Raw genomic sequence first — 22,735 nt, 5'->3', positions numbered from 1 at the left:
GGAGCCTTCTGTCTCTGCTCACACCTGTTCCTGGGTGAACAACTTACAAAGGGTTGCTGTTGGGCTCACTTGACTTCATGACTTGGTGGGTCAGACCCATCTTGTCTGCTTGACAGGGGAATCATTACCATTTACACTTGCCACAGTGTTGCAGGAGCCTTCCTTCTGGGGGCCTGGCCTCTCCTTCGGTCAGTAGGGCCTGGAATCTAAAACCTGCTCAGGTCCACAAAGCAGGCAAGGGCTCTTGGCTTTTCATGTAGTGACTGCCCTTTGGGAGGGGCGTATCCTTGGGTGAGGCAGCTCCATTTGGGCTGAGGTAAGTTCCTGAGGAGGGACTCAGCTGTGAGTCATCAGGAGGCTACACACACACACACACACACACACACACACACACACACACACAGCAGCTGAGGGAGTGGGTGCCTTGGTCCTGAGGGGGAGAACTGGGTGACACAACATGGCTCCCATTATACGTGTGTTGTACCCTTCCCATATGTCAGATCCTCACTGAGTGTTTGACAAAATTCAGATTTTTTTAATCCTGACCACCACCGTCTAGGTTATGGTTCATGCTTCAGAGACAAGGACACTGGATAAGTTGAGTTTCAGGTGTGGCAGATGTAACAAAAAGACTCAGAATAGCAGTGACTGAGACATCCTCAAAACTTATTTCTCTCTCATTGAAAAGTCCAACTGGGTAGCTGGTGGAGGTGAACGTGATGACTCTTCTCCACATGGCTGCCCAGGGCCCCAGCCTCCTTCTAGCTTGGTGCTCTGCCACCTCAATACCCAGCTAACATCTCAAAGTTCAAGACGACTGCTCAGTCAACAGGAGGGGAAGTAGGGAAAGGGACCTCTTGATATTCTCTGCTTTTATTTGGAAGAGATCATATCTGTCCTTGCAAAACCTTTAAGAAAAGTGGCCAGGCGCTTCCCAAAGCTACGACTTGAGAGTCGAGAGGATGTGGATGGGCAGACAGGAAAAGGCCTCACAGGGCGGAGGAGATGTAGAGGCAAAGGTGGAGAAGTAAGACTGAGAGTAAGACTGAGAGTTAGACCATTTGGGGGGCAGTGAGGAGCAGGCAGGCTGGACTGGCAGGCTCTTGTTGAGAATAAGGGGAATAAGGCTGGCTGGCTGGATGAGGACTTTTCCCCCTATGGAATAAGGATTCCATGGAGATTTTGACCAGGAGAGTGTTATGGATGGGACAGGAAGGGGGGTGGGGGTAGAGGTAGGTCAGCTGACCCAGGTGGGGGAATGGTCATAGCACATTGCCAGAACATTGGCACACCTGTGTCTCCTTTAACTCATTTCCAGGTGACGAGGAAAGAACTCAGACTTTGTCGTCATCCCAACCCAAGTCCCACCCTGGCTCAACAACTTGTCCCTTTGGGACCCTGGCCAGGTCACCTCACTTCTCTGAGCCTGAGTGTCTGGGGCAAGCACTGTGAAATGTCCCCCCAAATTCAGTTTCCCCATCTTACATAGTAAGGATATCAGGACCACCCTATTAAAGGCTCATTACCCAGCCTCCCTTGAAGGTAGCTGTAACCGTGTGGCTACATCTGGCCAATGGGATGTGAGGCAAAATGATCACCACTTCCTGGTCATACAAACAAATGAATAAATGACAGATGCGTGATCCAGCGAAGAAGTAAAGTTGCCACAAAGGATGAATGCCTTCAGCAAGTGTTGCACTGAGCACCTGCTATGTGTCAGGCTCTTTCTAGGTGCTGAGGATACAGCAGTGAGCAAAATTGTTGAAGTGCCTATTCTCATGGGGCTGAGTGGGATGAGTAGAACGCAAAAGATGCAAGTAAACAAGATGGCTTAGGGAGTCTGCACCCAGAGGGGCAGAAGAAACATAAAGCTGGTAGGAGGGGAGTGTGGGGAGGGACTGCTTTAGACAGGGCAGTCAGGGAAGGCTTCTTGGAGGAGGCGACATCTGAGCCAAGGCCTGGATGAAGAGGGCAAGCAAGTCACGGGTTTCCAGAAGGAAGAGGGTCCTGGGGAAGTGAGAGCTAGCAGGGGTGGCTGGAGCCGAGTGATGGAAGGGAGGGCGGGGAATGAGCCAGGGACCACCAGTTCTTCTCTCTCCAGACCCAGGGGAGCTGAGCAGCGGGGAGGCCGAGGAACTGCAGAGGATCAAATGGCATCGGAAGCAGCTTCTGGAGGACATCCAGGTGTGCTCACACTCACGCTTACAAATACACATGCTCTTGTCCACCCACACGTTCGTGCTGACACACCCTCAAACCACACATACCCACAAGCAAGCAGTCATGCATGTTCGCACACCTCCTGACCCAGCCTGGGCCAAGAGCGGGGCCAGATTCCAGCCCACATGTAGCCTCAGCCCCAGCCCCCAGGAGTGGGGCAGAACAGAATTCCCAGGGGAGTCCCCACTCCTGGGTTCAGTTGCTAGGGCTCAGAGAGAGCCAGGAGAGCAGGGGAGAGAAAGGGAAGCATCAGTTCAGCACCTACTATGTGCAGAGCCCCACCTGTATGGCCTCAGTCTGGTCTCATCTCCAACCCGGACCTCAGATTCATCCCCCCGAAAATGTAGACCATTCGGTCAAGATAACACCATTATCTGCCCAGCACTTGTCAGTTCACCAGTTTCTCAGACATTAGCTCATCTGATTCTCAGCAACCTTCTGAAACAGGCCCTGCTTCTGCTCCTGGAATGTGCCACCATGCTCCGTCCTGCCCCTGGGCCTTTGCACTCACAGTCCCCTCTGCCTGACACTCTCCTAATCCCTCCTCATGGCTCCTTCTTCTCCTGGTTCATTCTCAGCCCAGATGCCTCTCCTTCTAGGGGTCACCCTGTCCACTCTGGCTGTAGTTGGTGGGACCCCACTGCCCATCCCAACGCGTGTACACCTAAGACTCCAGAGAAAGACGAAGGCACAAGATAACTCCCTCAGCAAGTACTTACCATGTGCCAGGCTCTTTCTAGACCATTACTCTGATCGTCTTCTGCATGGTCCTTTCATTTGCCCCATGATCCAAAGTCCAGTGGGGTGAGCTCCATGTAAGGAGAGCCTGGGTCTGTTTACCACCCCTATATCCCGAGTCCAATAGTCAGAGCATAGTAGGTACTCAGTTAATACTTACGAGTGAACCTTCGTTTTATTTGTGGGGAAGCCACTCAGTGACTTGGCCAAGTTCACATGGACCGGAGCTGAATGGGCTCAGAAAGAGGCTCCAGGCCCCATGCTGCTCCTGGGCCCCAGGACAAAGCCCTATTAGGACTACCCCCATCCCAAAGATCTTCAGGGAGGTGAGGGAAGGCAGGGCTGCCTTTGGGGGCTCTTGCCGCTGCCACTGAGTTAGGGAGTCTCCTCTACCACTGGGCACCTCCCGCCAGGTCAAGATGGAAAAGGCTTGGGGGGTGTCAGGGAAAGCAGAGGCTTGGAGTCAGACGCTGGACGTGTCCCTTCACCTCTCTGGGCCTCCGTGTCCTCTTCTGTAAATTTCACTGGAATTGCAAAGTCCCTGAGAAGAGGTCCTGTGCCGTCTTGTACCCTGTTGACCCATAGCACCTGGCTCGTAGTGGCCACAGAGTCTAGGGAGCGGGACAGGGTAAATGGATGGATGGAGGGAAACCAGAGAGGAGCTGGGGCCTGATCATTGGGTGAGAGTTTGTACCTCCTGCCTGGCCAGGCAGTAAGGAGCCATGGATGGAGTTTGAGTGGAAAAAGGGCCGGCACCAAGCTGTGCTTCAGAAAGATGGCAGCTGGGCGGGGGAGGGCTTGTCGGGAAGCTTTGGCTCAAGGGTAGGACACTTTTCAGCAGCAGAGGTGAGAGATGGGAAGACCAGAAATAGAGTGGGGGAAAGGCTAGGGACTGGGGACTCCCTCACCCCACGAGAGGAGCCCCGGGAGAACTAGGGATAAACAGAGGCAAGAAGTTTGGCTTGGGATTTTGAGGATATGAGATATTCGGGAAAGGGATCCACCAGGGGGAGGGTCCCTTAGTGGCAGCTCAGGACAGAGGTTTGGGAATCACGCCTGGAAGTGGGAATGGCTGTGTTTGGGGGCAGGTGGGGGTCGTGAAGCCCTTTCTGTCCCAGGCTCCGCCCCCTGACTCTACCTCCCCACCCTCCCCCCGCCCGCCCCCCCCCCACAGAAGCTGAAGGACGAGATCGAAGATGTGTTTGCTCAAATCGACTGCTTCGAGACAGCAGAGGAGAGGTGAGGGGCCCGGCAGGGGACCCTGGGAAGCTGCCACAGTGGCTTCCTGAGGACGTCACATGCCATGAGTGAGAGTGAATGAGCCCGGGCCCTGGTGAAATCAGGGGTCGGACCCCCAGAGGGGAGGCATAGGGGGGTGAAATAGGAACAGGGCGGCCCTGACACTCCATCCCGTGGTCTGGTCTTGTCCTTGCTTCCAGCAACCCCTCTGTTCAGCATCAACCCCGATCTCCCACCTCCTCCACCCAAAGTCTCTCCCAACCCGCCCTGACCCAGCCCCTGACCGATCGCTGGCCAGGAGCGTCCTGGGTTGGGCCAGGGAGAGGGGAATGTCAGCCCCAAGTATGAGGATAAGGAAGCCAGGGGCCTTACAGGGACAGGAGCCTGGCCTGTGGCAAGGCCGAGGCTGGTCCACCTCACTCCACCCGTAAGGTGTCATCACCCCACCCCTTCTATAGGAAGACTGCCCCTGGCTCTGTGACCTGCGGTTGGTCCTCCCCTAACTGAGCCTCCGTTTCCCCACTTGTACAATGAGAAGGTTGGTCCCTACATAATCCCCTAGGGCCCCAGGGCACTGACTCCTCCATACGGTGTCCCAGGAGATCCCCACCCTGCCCCTGCCAGCCTTCAGTTCTCTGACGCCTCTGATCTCCACCTTCCTAGCCCGGACACGTGCACGCACTCACGCCCACATACACACGTGCACTGCCCCCGTGTCTCCAGCCCCAAAAATGACAACAACATAACATTTACACGGCACCTAATGCTAGCTATTTTCAACGCTTTAACCTTTCAACAGTGCTTGTGGGGGCAGGTGGTAGAGTCACCGCATGCTACAGATGAGGAAACTGATTCCCAGAGAGATGAGTGGGATTTGCACCAGAAGCCTGGCTCCAAAGCCTGTGCTGTTACCCACAACCTCCCTGTTATCTTGCTCCCCCTCTAAACACGGGGCCCCTCTAAATCCCCCCCAGGAGCATCTCTGGCTCCTGAGGCCACAGCTCCAGAGCTGGGCCCATTGGAAATATGGTCTTGTAGCTCAGGAAGGGGCCCAAACCCTGCATTTCTCACGTTCTCCCCGGTGATTCCAGCCCCACTTGGAGGCCCTTAGGGAATACTGGCTCTAGCTGAGGGAAGCGTCCTCGGGGATTGGAGGGGTGTCCTGGGGTCCGGGGGCGTCCAGGCTGATGTCTTCCTGTCTACAGCCGCATGGTCCAGAAAGAGAAGGAGCTGGGCATCGGGCGCAAGAAATTCAACATGGATCCCGTGAAGGTAGGCAGTGCGGGGGCCGAGTCAGGGGGCCGGGAGAGCTGCATGCTGGGGCCCTCCACGACGTCCTCTTGTTCCCCCTCAACTGACACAATTACCCACTTTACAGATGAGGAAACTGAAGCCCCGCCGGGCTCAGCATCTTATCCTGCCCCACGCCTGTTATGGCTGGGGGCTCCGCCACCCCACAGCATAGTAGCTCCGGGGCATGAGGTGGGAGCCAGGAGGATGCGATGGGGTCTGTGATGTCTGTCCACCGCTCTGTGAGTTGGACTTTGGGCAGTGGGGCCCTTAAACTCTGGGACTCAGTCTCCAGAAGTGTCTTCCAGCCCCTCGGCTGGGGAGCCAGTCCTGAGATGCTGGTGTGGAGCCCTGAGTGCTCAGGGCTCAACTACGCTCTAACCCCACCCCCACTGGTCTCAGAGCACCCCCAGTCCCCACCCCTCCCCCAGCCAGGTGGCCCTGGGCTCCTTTCCTGTAGGAGCCGGGACAGGAGGAAGCCACAAGTTGACACACGGAGGTGGGGTCAGGGAAGCCACGGGGTCCCTGGAAATTTACTGCTCTCTCTTAGAAGGTTGCCTCTTCCCCATCACAGGCCTCCCGTGTCCCAGTGGCACAGCAATCAACCCCTGCCCCCATCCACACGGACCACACAGACCACACACACACACGCGCGCGCTAACTCACTTCCTACCTGATCCTGCCTGAGCGCCCCTCAGGGAGGGGCCCCTGAGGGATCCCCTGGGCCATCTGCCTGTCACTCAGAGCCCTCCACAACCTGTCCCCGCTCTCCCAGCAGCCTCTTCTCCAAAAGGAATAGGAACTCGAAGGCATCATCACGGAAAACCAGACACCAACCCCTCAAACTCCTAAAATTAGATGACAGACTTCCATTGCCTGGGTTGTGGGGAGAGATGTCTGAGATATTGTCAAATCAGAAAATCGGGCGAGGCACACTTCCATTTTCACACAGAAAAGGGAGGAAAGGACCACCAGGGAAACTGTCTACCTCCGAGTGGCAGGACTGAGCAACTTCCTCTCCTTTTGACTGAGCAGTTTTTTTCTAATTTTTATACAATGGACATAGATTACTTGTAAGAAAAAATGAAACACTATGTTTAAATAATATGAATTTTAAGGGGGACAAAAGGAAGGGCTGAATCATTCAATCTTAAAATTATAAATTCATAGAATCATCGAAGCATATCATCAAAGAGTGTCAGACTGAAGGGCACTTCTGGGGAGCACCTGGCATGAACCTGGTTCATGGCAGGAACCCCATCTCTCTTTGCACGTCTCTGCTGATGGGGAACTCACCACCTTACGAAGGCAACTTCTATTAAGGAGGGAACACAACTTCCCAGAACAAGCTGTGCCAATGCTAGAATGCCAGGCCCAGGGCTCTGGCCACAGAGGCTCTCTCCCTCCCTCCTCCCAGGCCAGCTGCTGGGTGGGGCTACTCACAGGCTCTGTGTACCACCTCCAGGGCATCCGGTATCTCACTGAGCACAAGCTGCTGACCCCTGATGTCCAGGATATCGCCCAGTTCTTGTACAAGGGCGAGGGCCTCAACAAGACGGCCATCGGCACCTACCTGGGGGAGAGGTAAGGAGGGCGGGGCCTTAGGGAGGTAGAGAATGAGGGTGTGCAGGTGTGCACAGGTGTGGGTGAAGGGATTGTGTGTGCAGGTAAGTAAGGGAATGAGTCATGTTAGGAGAGTCATAACTCCTGGGGTTCAGCGGCCTAACTGATCACGTCCCTCCAGACCCTGAACCAAGGGCTGCCTGCCGGCCTTCATTCCTTCCTTCACTCATTTAGAAAACAAGTAGCTATTTTTAGTATCTACCGTGTACCAGGCAGTGTTCCAAGCCCTGGATTTACACCAGTGAACAAGATAGACAAAACTCCTGGTCGGGGGGGCGGGCAGGGGGATTAAATTGGGAGTATGGGATTAACAGATATACACTACCATATATAATAGATAAACAACAAGGATTTACTGTGTAGCACAGGGAACTATGTTCAATATCCTGTAATAAACTATAATGGAAAAGAATTGAAAAAAGAATACAGATATATACATATATATGTATAACCAAATCACTTCGCTGTGCACTTGAAAATAACACTGTTGTAAATCAACTATACTTCAGTTAAAAAAAAACAAACCACTGGATGTCCAGTGGTTAGGACTCGGCACTTTCACTTCCACGGGCCTGGGTTCAACCCTGGTCGGGGAACTAAGAGCCCACAAGTCACGCGGCACGGCCAAAAACAAAAACAACACAAAATCAAAAAGCTCCTACCCTCAAGGAGGTACATTCTAATGGGGAAGGCAGATCCCAAAATATGTAAAATAAGTTAGAAAATTATAAGTTCTTTGGAATACAAATAAAGCAGGGAAGGGAGATGAGAAAGTTCTGGGAACCATGCTTCGAAGGCTGTGGACTTTAAATAGTTGTGGACACAAAGGGTCTCACAGAGAAGGTGAACTTTGACTGAAATTTAAAGGAGATGAGCAGTGCAGCTGTGGGGCAAGAGCATTTTCAGGCAGAGGGAACAGTGTGTGCAAAGGCCCTGGGGCAGAAGCTGCTTAAAGAACAGCAGGCTAGTGAGACCGGAAGAGAGAGAGGAAGGAAGAAAGTAGTAGGTGACAAGGTGGGGATCCCTGAGAGGGTTCTGGGCAGAAGAGTGGTCTGAGGGGACCCTTCTGGCTGCTGGGTGGCAGATAGACTATAGGGGACAGGCGTGGAGCTGGGCCAACGAGCCAGGAACCCTTCCCCCAGGCTCCCCGGAGGACACTCTCCTTCTAAGCAAGCAGGGAACCCAGGTGGCAAGAAGGGCAACGCTTTCTGATTTCAGATCAGGGAAGGGGAAGGAAAAGGGGGTGGGCATTTTCTCTTGATTTTACAGATGTGGACACTGGGGCTTGGGGAGGTCAAGTGGCTTGTGTGGGGTCACCCATGAAGGAAGTGACAGAGGAAGGATTTGACTCAGGGCAGGCCGCTCTGAAACCAGAGCTCCCCTCCTGGGTGAGGACAGTGCTGATGAGCCGTTGCGGGGTGGGGCGTCTGCTGTGTGTGGGAGGACATGGACGTGCACACGGGGGCGGGGGGGACTGTGATGTGGGCTCAGACAGATGTGAACAGACCAGATGGTGGCTGGATTCGGAAGGAGGACATCTCTCCCCTCCTTGGCCTCCCCCACCTCAACCACCCCCCCGGAGGTGGGTGCCAGCAAATGCCCGAGTGTGTCCCGCCCTCCCTTCTGCCTCCTCGCCAGGGACCCCATCAACCTGCAGGTCCTCCAGGCCTTCGTAGATTGCCACGAGTTCGCCAACCTCAACCTTGTCCAGGCCCTCAGGTGAGTGGTGCAGGGGGCAGGGGCCTGACCCTCGAGGGTGGCACGGCAGGAAGGGTTGGGGCATCACCATCCACATGGCTAACAGCACAAACAAAGCATCAGGAGAAAGAATGAATAAATGAGGGAACTCCCTGGCGGTCCAGTGGTTAGGACTCAGCGCTTTCATTGCTGAGGGCCCGGGAACTAAAATCCTACAAGCTGCGTGGTGCGGCCAAAAAAAAATTTTTTAATAAATAAATAAATAAACTTAATTAGTGACATTATCCCCCACATAGAGCTGAGGTTAGATGAGATAATAGATGTGGACTGCCTGGATCAGTACCTGGCTCGTTACTACTACTACTATTATATTACAGCATTATTATAAAATAATATTAAGTCATAATCATTACTACTATTATGATGCCGTTCCCATCCCGCTGCTCTCTGCATTAGTGCTTGTTTTACTTATTTTAATAATGCAGCTTAGTATGTACTGCATTTATTATTACTTATTATTTTCTAATTAGGATATTATTGTTGCTACTCATTTTTACAACAATGGGAGGCATTACAGTACATGCGGTAGGAGCACAAGCTCTGGAGCCAGACTGCTCAGTTCATATCTTATCTCTGCTACTCACCCCTTGGGAAAGTCACACACACACACACACAAAAAACCTCTCCGGGGCTTCCCTGGTGGCGCAGTGGTTGAGAGTCCGCCTGCCGATGCAGGGGACGCGGGTTCGTGCCCCGGTCCGGGAAGATCCCACATGCCGCGGAGCAGCTGGGCCCGTGAGCCATGGCCACTGAGCCTGCACGTCCGGAGCCTGTGCTCCGCAACGGGAGAGGCCACAACAGTGAGAGGCCCGCGTACCGCAAAAAAAAAAAAAAAAAAAAACCTCTCTGTGCCTCAGTTTCTTCATCTGTAAAATGTGGATACTAACAGTACCAACCTCATAGGGTGATGAGGACTAAATGAGAAAATGCTTAGAACTGGTCCACCGTCAGTGCTTAGTAAGTCTTGCTGCTGCAGATGATGCCTGGAAAATCAGCTCCTGAGTGGGGGCATTTGTTCTGGGCTTTGATGGATGATTAGGAGTTTGCTAGGCAGAGAAGGAAGAAGCCACCAGCATCTAAGCAATGTGGCCTTCCCTTTAACTCCCATGCTTTTTAAAGGAGAGGGGTAGGTTGGGAGTCTCCAACATTCATTTGTTCATTTATTCACCTGTTCATTCTTTCACTCATTCAGCTAGCCTTTACTGAGCAGTTACTGGCTGTCCCAGCTCACCAGGAGATGTGAGAGGAGCAGGCACTGCCCTTGCCCTTGGGGAACTTAGTTGGAAGCTGTGGAAATCATTTACTTCTAAGAAAGGGATGCCCAGCCAAGGGAAGACACTCCCCCAGGGACCCACAGTCAAATCCCAGGGCCCAGTGGCCAGGCGGGGAGGGGCCTCAGAACCCGGGAATCCACAGGGCTAAGGTGGACTGGGCCGCAAATGGTGCTGGGTCTCAGATGGGCAGAGGGGTGTGCCCGCTCAGCTCCTGTATTCTAGAAGAAAAAGCATTTCTTGGATCCCTCCTGCAGTCTTGGTGCTCAGAATAACAAATTCCACTGACCCCACCCTCACCCCCCATGAGCCTAGATGACAGGTGTGGAGTCTCTCATTTACAGGATAAAGAGACTAAGCCTGGGAAACACAGAGCAGCTTATGGCGTGGGGGGATGGGGTACCCCCTAAACCCCCTGTTAGAGCCTCCCCCACCTCCACTGGCCATGGTTCTGTTCTTCCCCCAGACAATTCCTATGGAGCTTCCGACTGCCAGGTGAGGCCCAGAAGATCGATCGCATGATGGAGACCTTTGCCACCCGATACTGCCTCTGCAACCCAGGTGTCTTCCAATCCACAGGTGCCAGTGTGGGAGGGGACCCTGCCAGACACAAATCTGCCTTCCAAGGCCCCTCGGCCTCTCTAACCCCTCAGGTCTCTCCCAAGCACCCAAACCCTGGGAGCCCAGATCCCCTCATGAACCCTCACTGAGTTCCAACAACTCTGTGCCAGGCCCTCTGCTGGGTGCTTGTCAGGCAGAACTGCCTCAGGGCATGATCCTTGGGAGAGAAGGCAGGAAATAATGGCACAGGGTGCTAAGGCATCAGTGCCTCATCTGAGGGCAGGGATGGGGGAACTCAGTGTGTCCAGGCTGGCTTCCCAGAGGTCCTGAGGTCTGAATGGGGTTCTGAAGGATGAATAGGAGTTCTCCAGGAGGTCAAGGGGAGAAATGGCCTTTTAGACAGGAGTTCTAGTTTGAGCAAAGGCACAGAAGCATGAAACAGCCTGAGCAGGGATGCAGGGCGCAAAGGGGTATAGAAAGATATCAGCAAAGCTCAGTCCCCCACATCCCCCAACATGGTGGGCGAAAAGTCATCATGGCAGGCTTATCCTGGCCTCTTCTCTGGGTCTGAAGATACCATAGCAATAACCAAGTCCACATATTGAACACTCCCCATGTGCTAAGTGCTTTACCCATGCAAAGTCATGTAATCCTTACATCCACTCTACAAGGTCATCCCTGCAGAACACAGACTCCGAGAAGCAAAGGGAGCTTTTCAGCAGTATATCCATGGGCAAGTCCTACAGAGCATTTGCCTACCTTGTAGTTATATATAAATTAGGGATTTGCTTGTTTGTTATCTGTCAGCCCCACAAGTCTAAATATCTCACAAGGATGGGGACCATACAGATTTTTTCACCAGTGAATCCCCATTCTGTAGCACTTAGGAGGTACACAATAAATATTTGTAGGAAGGAAGGAATTTTAAAGCACCAGATTTGAATCACAGTCTCACTACTGAAGTTCGTGACCTTGGACATGTAAACTCACTCTCCCCGTGTCTCAGTTTCCTAATCTGTAAAATGATGGTGGTAACAGTGCCTACCTCATAGTGTTGTCAAGGGCTGTAAAGAGCTTAGCACAGGGCAAGCACCAACATTAGTGCCACTGCTACCAGAGGGAGAATTATCGATGTCCTAGAACATGAAGCTACTTCAAAGTTAAACCTCCTAATATTGCAGATGGGGAAGCTGAGGCTCTGGAAACTCAGGTACTTTCCAAGGTCAACCGGAGAGTTGGGGACACAGCTGGACTTCCCTGGCTCTGGACCCAGGGCTTTAAAACATCATAGAGTAGCGATCACCTCCTTCCCAAACGCTCAGCCCAGCCTCGCTCCCGAGCACCTGAAAGTGAATAATGGAACAGGAGCGCGGCTCCGGGAGCCCCACAGTGCTAATAAGATTACCAAGTGGCACGTGACGAAGCCCTGAACGGTGTTGCCAACAATAAGCATCCTCTGAGTTCCAAGAAGGCAGAGAACAGAGTGGGCAGGAGAGCTGGGAGGGCTGGGGTGGGGGGGGTGGGGGAGCTGGAGAGTGGGCGGGGCTGGGGTGGGGGGGAGGGCTCGGTGCGGGGGGGGGGGGGGGGGGGAGGAGGGCTGGAGCTGGGGGGGCAGGGCTGGGGGCGGGGAGGAGGGCTGGGGTGGGGGGGGAGGGCTGGAACTGGGGCCGAAAGAGCGGGAGGGTTTAAGTGGGTAGAAAGGGAAGAGGAGGGAGTTCCTGGCAGGGGCCCCAGAAGGAGCAGAAGTACCAGGGTAGGAAGGCACACAGGGGCTCCGGAACTGACACCTGAAGCTTGTTTGGAGCAGGGAGCCCCATAAGAGTGGGAGGCGTGGCCAGGCCTCAAATGCCAAGCCGGGAGGACAGAGTGGACCTTCAGGACATTGAAACGGCCCATTCTTGGCCCCTAGAAGGGATTGGGGCAGGGGAGGGGGGAGTGGCCAGGGCCAAGACTGTGACCTCTGTCCCGTCCCCACAGACACCTGCTACGTCCTGTCCTTCTCCATCATCATGCTCAACACCAGCCTCCACAACCCCAATGTCCGGGACAGGCCGCCCTTCGAGCGCTTTGTGTCCATGAACCGTGGCATCAATGATGGCAGTGACCTGCCTGAGGAGCAGCTGCGGGTAAGAGGGGTGTGGCCCCACCTAGCCCCGCCCCCAGGCGTCCAGGAGGAGCCTGTCCTTAGGTCCATGGCCCAAGAGGGGCTCTTCTAAGATAGGCCGCTCCAGGAGAGGGCGCTGCTGAGATGGCCCTCCCAGGTTGGTCACTGTCTTGAGAGGGACCATCACAAAAGAGGTTGATCCGGAGAAGGGCTTTCCCAAGTGGGCCCATCTTAAGAAGGAGGTCCAAGACTGAACACCCAGGACGTCCTCCCAGACCTCAGCCTTTGGGGATCTCTGGGCACCCATCATTCACACCTTCCAGAAAGGGTGCCTCACGCAGCCTAGGTCTATTTTTTGGAATCCCAGATTCTTAGACTCTCAGTGAGTCAGGGCTGAAAATCCCCAGACTCTGCTCAAACCCCTCCCTCTTTCAGAGAGGAAGGAACAGGTCTTCCACAGGCTACACATCAGCTCGAGAGTCGAGCAGAGCCCAGGCCTCCCATCCCCTCCTCAAACAGTCCCACCCCTGCTACACTGCACCGAGCCCTGTGCCTGGCATGGGGCACCCAGGGATGAGTAAACCCACATTCAGGGTCTGGTAGGAGGATGATACACATGTGAATTATAACCCTGCGCGATTCATGCTGCACTGACCGTAGGATACGCAGCTATGGAGACACAGAGGACACTATTATCACTCTCCTGGGAGAAGGGGAAGGGTGCCATCCTGGAAGACTCCACAGAGGAGGTGACTTTTGAACTGGGCCTCGAACGTTGAGTGGGAGTTTGCCCAGAGGAGAAGCAGGGAAAGGACATTCCAGAAAGAGGAACTAGCCAGCATCCGACCTGGTTGGGAAAGGGAGGGGCATCCAGAGTGGCCAGCTGGGTATATACAGACCGTGATGGGCACCGAGGTTGGGCCAGAGAGACCATACTTCGAACGACAGCCTCAGGAGTTTGCCTGCTTCCTATGGGCAAAGTGGAGCCAGGAGCTGTTGTAGAAACACAGGAGTGAGATTCAAAGCCTGGCTCTGCAAAAATGAATTGACGATTCATTTCTAGGACCAGAGACGCCCCAGAGCTCAATAGAGCTTCAGTTCCCTCCAGGTCAGAGCACGGCAGGAGGGGAGGAGACGGTGTGAACCCCACCCTGGCAGCTTAGCACCCTGTGTACCTCCGACAGCAGAAGTCTGGTCGGTGTGGGGAAAGCCTGAGTCTGGAGCGATTCTGGTGCCCCTCGGTGTTTGAGAACAGCCTCGCCCTTAGCCCACCCTCCTCCTTGGTCCCCAGAGACAGTTTATCCTGGTGGTCAGGGGGCACGACGTAAAATGAGGGCTTGAAAGTAGGTTAGAGCTCAGGTCAAGTACCATCTCCCTGTTTGCCCGCTGGGTGACCTTAAATAATGACTCACCCTCTTGGAGCCGCCATTTCCTCAACCAGGAGAACAGGGATAATGATGCCTGCGTCACAGAGCTGCTGTGAGTAGTAATTTTTAAAACTGTAAAGGGCATAGCCCACGCCAGGCTCATAGCACGAGCTCTAAAGTGTAGCTTAGGTCGCCATCAAGAGTAATTAATAATAATTTAAAATCCCCAGCCCTTAGTAAAATGCCTAAAACGTGGAAAGCATTTGAAAACTGGGAGCACATCTCATCGCGGTACCTGGGGCCGGAAGCTGGGCGCACCTTGTCCAGCAGGTAATGAGTTAATGACACGCCAGCACCCGTCCTGTGGGATCTCCCAGGTGCCACTGTATTGCTTCAGCCCCCAAAGAGCCTCCTTCCCTCCCGAGGTATTTTTCCCAATTCAAGCCTTTTGTTAATAACAATGCATTGCATTTGTATAGAGCTTGTAACTTTCTTCTCATAGGGCTTTCCGGTCTACTATCTCAATTTAGCTTCAAGCTCTTCCTGGGAGGTCTGGGAAGGGTTTATTATCCTCCTTGGCAGCCGAGAGGGGCAGGCACTGAGCAGGGAAAAGAACAGAGCGTTGGAGTCACAGCCACATCCAAGTCCTGGCTCCCCCATTTTCAAGTTGTGTGACTTTAGGTAAGTGGCTTGACCTCTCTGAGCTCCCGGTTTATAGGATTAGTGTAGGTAAGTTTATAGGATTAGTAAGGTATTTAGCACAGCACCTGTGTCGTTGGACTGGCCAGTTAATCCAGAAGCTTCCCAGGACACAAAGTGAACCACACTGGCCTGGTCCTTGCTCTTCAAAGCCTTGCTCTTCAAGGCTTTCACAGGAAGCTGCTCAGGACCGGGGGTCCTCTTGCTTTCTCTTGGGGTCTCATCCTCCCCGTGTGTAAAGCAAGGACTCGGCTCTAAGCACCTTCAGGTATTGAGTTTGCAGCTTTGCAAAAGGATTCTCCAGGACACATAACATTTTTAAGTGACCTGATTTATGAAATTAAATTGACACAGATACATCACCTAAAGAGAGGTCACCCCGTGACCATGAGGGTGTGCGGCTGGGAAAGGCTTCAAAGAGGTGCATGATGGGAGCTGGGGCTCAGGCATGTTGAGCGGGTCTTGCCCTGGCCACCCTGATGGGGACGGGGCGAGTGCCTAAGAAGCTCAGCCCAAAGGTACAGGGTGTAGACTCAGAAGATGGGAGATCAAATCCCAGCTCTGCCCTTATGGTTGTGTGCCCTTGCGTGTGAGCCTCAGTTTCTCCATCTGCAAAGTGGGCTGATGACACTGACCTCACATTGTTCTCCTGAGAAGCAGACAAAGCACTTCAAGAACCTGGCACCACTCACCGTGACAGCGTTGCCCAGAGAGGGAGCCAGGGTGGAGATGGGGAAGAAGCAGAGAGGATAGAAGGAGGGCTTGTCCACTCTCCAGTGCCACAGGTGGAGAAACTGAGGTCCGGGCAAGGGAACAGTCTCCCAGTTCAGGGCATCTTCTGCTGCGGGCAAGGCCGGACCTCCTGGGTTCCTGTCCAAGCGTCTCCATCAGAACTGACCATATGCTGGGCCCATTAAGCCATCTCGACAACCTTAGGCAGCAGGTACCATCCCCAGTTTACAGCGAAGGAAACTGAGCTCCAACAGAGGTAGCTGGCCAAGGGTCTCAGTCTGTGAGGAGTCCAGATTCAAACCCACGTCTGTCTGACTCCAAAGCCCTTCCCTCTGCAGAGACCAGAAAGCAAGATTAGGGGATGGAGACCTTGGCCGTGTTTCCCAGCTTCCAGTTTCTTCCTGGCTGGAGGAATCTCAGCTCATATCATGGAAAAGATGGGGGATTGATGGTTGGCTTCAGGCTCGGCTAGATCCAGCTGCTCAGTGAGGTCAGAAGAGCGCAGTCTGGTCTCTCCATCTCCGAGCAGCCTCCTCTTCCAAATTGGCTTCCCTCTTAAATAGGCTTTCCCCAGGTTGCAGCAAAGATGGCCTGGGCAGCTCCAGGCTTCCATCTTGCTTTATACTCTAAGCTAGAATCCCAGAATTAAGGCTTAGTGAATTAAGGCTTATTGACTGGCGGGGGTCACAGGTCCCTCTCTGAACCCGTCCCCGTGACCAGTAGGATGAAATGCTCTGATTAGCCAGATGGGAGTCATTCACAGTCTCCTGGAGCCTGGGGGCGTGGCAGGTGGGCAGTGAGTGTCAACCCCCCCACCCAGACAGCAACCTGGACAGAAAGTCCAGGTGCAAGGATGTTTTATTACAGGGAGCGGGGGCAGGGGGAGCCTGGGGTTTACAAGGTACAGGAAATGTGGGTGAACTGAGCTGTTTCCCTTGTGGGGGCAGAATGTGTAGGCTGTCGGGCGCCTGCCAAAGGTGCCATGGGGCTCCCTGTGGGTGTCATGAAGGATGAGGCCCTCCCTGTACCCCCGCTCACCTCCTTGGGCCTTCAGAATATTTGTGCTGCCAGCTTCGCTGACAAGGCCTTGCTGCCACAGACCTTGTTCAACCGGCCACCACCACTCGGGGAATCCCAGGGCCAGGCTGGGCCAGGGCAGGATGGGTAAGGCAGGGCTTCCCGGCTGCTTTAGGGATGCAGGGGTTCCAAACAGAGAAAGTGGTCCCTGCTCTTCCGCACTCACCCCACCGCAGCCAGCGGAGCCCACTCCATCAAACCCAGGAAGACCTGCTTCCAGCCGGCACTCTCCTCCCCCCATCTCTTACCCCTCCGCCACCCCTAAGCTCCTGGATCAGAAAAGCCCTTTACAAACCAGAAAACACCATTTCTAAAACTTTGGGGAATCGAACAGTACTCGGGAAAATTTTCCTTTAAAATTTCGAGGAAACCGTCTGAACAGCAGCACAGACAACTGCAACAGAAGGAAATGATGTCATTATCTCAAGGATAGAGACCCAGCATTGTGTCTGGCTTTAGTCAGCAGAATTAGACAATTTAGAATGTGTTTTCCAAACACTCGGGAAATCTGGGCAGGTCGTCTATGGAATGCAGTGCCCCACGGCAGGGGGTTCAAAACACACAGGGGTGATCTGTTGCCAACATCCATATCTCTCCCACAGGGAGGTCTTAGCCCTGGCTTGCATACTTCCAGTGACAAGGAACTCATTACCCTACAAGGTTGCTCCTTCCATATTTCAGCAGCTCCAATGTCTAGAAAGTCCTCCATAGAGAACTAAAATCTGCTTTCTGAGAAATTCCTACCCCCCAGAACAGGTCTCTGGTCTCTGCCTAGGAGAGGGGGCTTTAAGAGCCTAGGTCAGCATCCCACCTTGAGTCACAACATGGGCAGCCAATCTCCAACTCCCTAGCAGGTCCTCTGTGTCCCCCAACCCACGATACACCTGGAAGTCTAGCGATTGCACCTAAAAGAAGAGGAGCCCCCTTCCCCCTTAGATGTTGTCCAGAGAGGCACTGAATCCGGCTGCTGTGCCCCAGAGAGTGTGTGTGTGTGTGTGTGTGTGTGTGTTTGCGTGTGTGTGTGTGTGTGCGTGTGTGTGCGTACACGCATGCACACGCACACACACTGGTGAACTTGTGTGTGCCTGTACACATCCCAGCCAAGCATCCTGTCTCCAGCACTCTCAGACGTGGGGGTGATGGACCCTGACTCACTCATCTGACCCTTGAGAGCGGTGCTGGGTGGTCAGGGGGCAGGGAGGGGCTCTGACCCCAGTGTAGTCCATTTACTCTCCCTAGAACACTGGGGGTCAGCATTGTCCATTTTTCAGATGTAGACAGAGCGGCTCAGAGAGGTTGAGGGGTGTGCCCGGGGTCACACAGTCATCAAATGACCGAGCTGGGATTTCAGCCCAGGTGGCCTGACACTGAGCAGGTGCTCTTCCACGCGCCTTCTCCCGCCACTGGCTAGGATTCCAGCAGGAAGGTGGGGGGTGGGAACCATCGGCCGCTAGGTCAGCAAACAGTCGCTACCCTGCTTTAGGCCAGGCCCTGGGGGAGGCTCTGGGGTTATGACACCCAGGCCTTTCCTGGAGGAGCTCCCTGTCTACCTGGGGAAGTCAACCTCAGCAAGCAAACTGACAGCAAAACAACTGGCCGCTGCGGGGACCATGGGTGACGCAGCCAGCACGGTCTCTCTGCGGGGCTCACCCCACCCGCTCCATTCTACACTAGCACAGGGGGAGGCATGACATGGGGTTGGGGACAGGGGAGCACCACTGGGCCTGCGGGGACCGGGGAGGGTTTCCCCAAGAAAGCCAGGGACCAAGGAGGAGCTAACAGGAGGGGAAAGAGTTTGCCCAGAGGGCCAGTGGCCTGCCCGAGATCACACAGGCGGAACCCAGGCCCTGGACTGGGATGAATGTCACGGCGGGTCTTTCCCTCCCTTCTCTCGGGGCAGAACCTCTTCGACAGCATCAAGAGTGAGCCCTTCTCCATCCCCGAGGACGATGGCAACGACCTCACTCACACCTTCTTCAACCCCGACCGCGAGGGCTGGCTGCTCAAGCTAGGTGAGACCGTGCTCACGCACGCGGGGGACGCGCACCGACGTGCCTGCACACTCAGGCCACGCGGCTGCCACACACACGCACTTGACATGCAGCCTCGGGGGTACAGTCAGGTCAGCCCCAGGTCTCCTGACCCCTGGAGCAGCAGTCTGCCCGTGCCATCCGTCCATCTGTCTGTCCTGGGGATAAGGGGACAGTGCGGGAGGGGAACGATAAGCAGGAAGTGGGGACGGGAAGCTGACTGATTCATAGATAAACGGTTCAACCGCAGGTCCTTCCTGAAGCGATTCTGAGTTAGCCCAGACCCAGTGAGGTTAGAGCATCTGCCCAGGGCCACACAGCCAGCCAGTGGCGGATTTTGGTGGGCAGAGGGTTGGGTGTCCTTGAAAGACAGAGGGAGGGAGTGTGACAGGATGTGGCTCGGGGAGCCTCCCCTCAATGGGACTAGGGGACACGGAGGGCCTCGGGCCTGCAGAGGGGAGCTGTGGCGGGTGCCACAGCTGCAGCGGCTCCGTGTGCTCCTGCTACCCCCACACACTCCCGGGCGCCGCCCCAGCAGGGGCAGCCCAGCCAGGCACGGTGGTCCTCCAGGGCAGGGGAGGACAGACGCCTCGTGTTGGAGCAGGGGTCCTGGCCCGGGGTGCCCATCTAAGCCCTCCATCTCTCCAGACCCACCTCCCAGTTTACCCCCCTGCAGACTGCAGCCTCCTTCCTCGCCCAGCTGACTGTCCTCAGTCCCAGGGAAGCTCTAAGTCACAGATCCCAGCTCCTCCACCCATCCTCAGCCTGAGTTTCCACAGCTGCAAAATGTCCCATAAATGTGTGGGAAGCCAAGCACTTGGGCTCTGGGGCTGGGACACTGGGGTTCAAATCCCAGCTCTGCAGACAGACCTCGAGCAGATGACTTAGCCTCTCTGTACCTCGGTCTCCTCATCTGTAAAATGGGGTTAATAATGGTCCCCGCCTCATAGGTGGTTATACGGATTAGTAAGTGAAAGTTTTTTGAAATCTCTAGAACGTTGTCTGGCAAATGAAAGATAAAAGGCTTAGCATAGTGTCAAGCAGGGAGTGGACCAAGGCATGAACGGAGGGGTGAGGGCAGCAGGAAAGTGCAGGGAACGACCAGCCTGCCCCAGGGCCTGATCATGGAGGAGCCTGGGTCAGGCAACTCAGGGGCAGTGCGGGGGTGATAGAGCAACTCAGGTTTTAAGTCAGGAAGGGATAGATAAGGGGGAAGGTGTGGCAGGCAAGGGGTTGGGGGCTTGCTGCTCAGGTGGGGGCCCAGAGGAGAGCGTCTGAGGCCCTGCTGTTCCATGGAGGGAAGTGCTGATGGCCCAGGGCAGAGGAGGGCTGACTGACTCCACCACTGGCTTTCGCAGGCGGCCGCGTGAAGACGTGGAAACGACGCTGGTTCATCCTGACGGACAGCTGCCTCTACTACTTTGAGTTCACCACTGTGAGCCTTACCCTGCCCTGCCCCTCCCCCCAAACCCTTTCCAGACTCCCACTAAGTGGTCCATTGACAGAGCTTGGGGCCCCTTGAGATCTTTCGGACCTCCTCCATACCCATTTTACAGATGGGGAAAACTGAGCTACAAAGAAGGGAAGGGGCTGGGCCAAGGTGCAAGGCAGAGCCGGGGCTTAAAGTCAGGCCTCCTGACTCCCAGCTCTTTCTCAGCTCTTTCCGTGCTGCTCCCCTGCCCTCTCCAGGGCTGCACAGAGTCGGGGGAGATGGGCACACTCCTCTCTGGGTCTAGGGAGCCCCCAAGGTCACTCCCTGCCCTTGGCTTTGAAGCTCCATTTGCAGATCCTGACCTTGTCTCCCGTTCCCCTGCAGGACAAGGAGCCCCGGGGAATCATACCCCTTGAGAACCTCTCAGTGCAGAAGGTGGATGACCCCAAGAAGCCAGTAGGTATCGGTATGGCGGCCCGAGGCCAGAGCGGCTGCGGGAATTTCCAAAACAGGGTGGGAGGAGAGGGGGTGCCCATCACACCTTCCGGGTGGCTCAGGGTTGCCTCAGTCTCCCTCCTGGGGCCGTGGATCCTGGGGGCAGGTCAATGGCATCAAGAGGGCCCGGCCTTGCTGACTCTCAGAGCCTGACACTGGCTCGGGGACGTTCAGTAAGTCTCCACTCATTTCTGAGCCTCAGTTTCCCCATCTGTCAAATGGGGATTTGAAGAAGAATCATGGATTTAGGCCGAGCCAGGCACGTAATAAGTTCTCAGCGTGAGGAACTGCAGCTTCTGCCCCTTTGCCTCTCACAGGAAGGCCCGGGGGTCGGGTCTGTCCTGCCGCTCATCCAAGCGCTGGTCTTGCCCAAGTGTCTAGGCCTCTCTGAGCCTCCCGGAGAGCCCAGTGTAGCAGCCCTCTCCTTCTACCCCTGCCCTGCCTTCACCTGGCCACTTCCCCACAGTTCTGCCTGGAGCTCTACAACCCCAGCTGCCGAGGCCAGAAGATAAAGGCCTGCAAGACGGATGGCGACGGCAAGGTGGTAGAGGGCAAGCACGAGTCCTACCGGATCTCGGCCTCCAGCGCCGAGGAGCGGGACCAGTGGATCAAGGCCATTCGGTAATGGGTGGGCGGACTGGTGGGGAGGTGTCTCCTGTCACCTTCCAGAAGCGCCTACTTCTCTTGGAGCCCTGTTTCCTTGTCTGTAAAGAGGGCTAACTCTAGAATCTCCCTCCTGTTTCTGGCATGCAAATCCCTTCCACACATATTCTGTGAGCAGCCCCTCTGGGCCGGCACAGTGCCAGGTCCAGGACACAGGGGAGAGAGGCACCGCCTTCGTAGGGATGGTGGAGGATCACGGGAGATGTTGCATGTAAAGCTCTTTGCCCAGCGCCTGTTAGCCTCAGGACCCATAGTGGCCCTGGAAAGACCTGATGGAGGTAGAGAGGAGGCCTTTCTAGGTGGAACAAACAATGCAGGCAAAAACAAGGGGGCACGTCAGGCCAAAGCCACGCTCACCTCCATTTTACACATGAGGACTGAGGCCCAGAGAGTGGAGGGACTCGCCCAGGGCCACACAGCCAGTGAGGGGCAGAGCCGTGACCGGCAAAGAGTCCTGCTGGTTCCACCTGGGCTCTTGTCACCTCCTTCTGAGAGTCTGTTGGGAGCCTGGGGAGGGGTCCAAAGACATTTGGGGGCAGAATTCCCAAGGCTCTCAGGCCTCACCCCCTCCGGCCCCGCCCGTGGGACTCTGGGTTAGGCCAGCGAAGCTGGACACACCCTGGCTTGGTCCTTGCTGGGGTCATCTGGCTTTTCCCCTGAGGCAGGGCAGGCCGACCCCTCCCTGGGACATGAGACTCTTTAAGTCAGCCTGCCCAGCCCTTAAATCTTTTCACCTACTCTCGCTCCAGAGCCAGCATCACCCGTGTCCCCTTCTATGACCTGGTCTCTGCTCGGAAGAAGAAGATTGCCAGCAAGCAGTGAGCTTCCTGGGAGGTGGTGCCCAGCTTCCTGGGAACCCCGTGACCTGTGGTACCTGGAGACCTACCTCCCACCCCAGGGTACCCTTTCCTGGCCCGCAGACATCCTCCTTCAACCCCCTTCACTTCAAGCTGACAGCAGAGGGGAGGAAGGGCTCAAGAAAGAGGGTGGGTGGGAACCACCGAGGGCCCAAAGCCCGATCATGAGGCCGCTGGCCCTGGACACCCAGGAAAGGCCCTGCCCCAGCCCCAAGTCCACCGCAGTAAGGGGTGAGGAAAGCAGCCCAGAACCCGGCACCCCGCCCTCTCTCTGGGGCTCAGTTTCCTCTCCTGTCAGACGTCTCCTTGCCCTCTGAAATGCTGTCAGCCCTCGGAGCAGGAGGGGCCTGTATGCTTCCTACCCTCCGCCATGGTGATGCCCCCTCCTTCTGCTCAGGGGGTTTCTCGGCCAGCCCCTCCCCCATCCCCATCTGGGGCTTGGCCTTCCCTGCCCAAGGGACACACGTACACATCTCAGACCCACCGACAAGACCTCTGGGAGACCCGAGAGCACTGGACTAGAAGCCCTGATGCCACGGTCTCGGTCCCAGCTCTGTCTCCAACTTGTTGTGTGCCCTC

General features: G+C 55.3%; 1 protein-coding gene across 3 annotated transcripts in view; it reads left to right on the top strand.

Annotated features, from left to right (window-relative positions):
* Positions 1-22,323, top strand: part of CYTH4 (cytohesin 4) — a 28,038-nt gene extending 5,715 nt beyond the window's left edge. Inside the window, exons 2-13 of one of the 3 annotated variants that reach the window (XM_065888409.1) lie at positions 2,102-2,184; positions 4,133-4,197; positions 5,403-5,469; positions 6,953-7,071; positions 8,749-8,829; positions 10,606-10,718; positions 12,678-12,826; positions 18,580-18,691; positions 20,068-20,144; positions 20,526-20,597; positions 21,103-21,257; positions 22,049-22,323. In XM_065888409.1, the coding sequence (XP_065744481.1) occupies positions 2,102-2,184; positions 4,133-4,197; positions 5,403-5,469; positions 6,953-7,071; positions 8,749-8,829; positions 10,606-10,718; positions 12,678-12,826; positions 18,580-18,691; positions 20,068-20,144; positions 20,526-20,597; positions 21,103-21,257; positions 22,049-22,121 (1,166 nt within the window). In that variant the 3' untranslated portion in view covers positions 22,122-22,323. Of the gene's footprint in view, positions 1-2,101; positions 2,185-4,132; positions 4,198-5,402; positions 5,470-6,952; positions 7,072-8,748; positions 8,830-10,605; positions 10,719-12,677; positions 12,827-18,579; positions 18,692-20,067; positions 20,145-20,525; positions 20,598-21,102; positions 21,258-22,048 lie in introns of those variants that run through there. The other 2 variants (XM_065888410.1, XM_065888411.1) reach the window with 2 other exon arrangements.
* The last annotated feature ends 412 nt before the right edge of the window (positions 22,324-22,735 follow it).

Source organism: Phocoena phocoena, chromosome 11 (genome assembly GCF_963924675.1).
Source record: "Phocoena phocoena chromosome 11, mPhoPho1.1, whole genome shotgun sequence".
NCBI lineage: Eukaryota > Metazoa > Chordata > Mammalia > Artiodactyla > Phocoenidae > Phocoena > Phocoena phocoena.
This window is presented reverse-complemented; position numbering and strand designations above follow the sequence as displayed.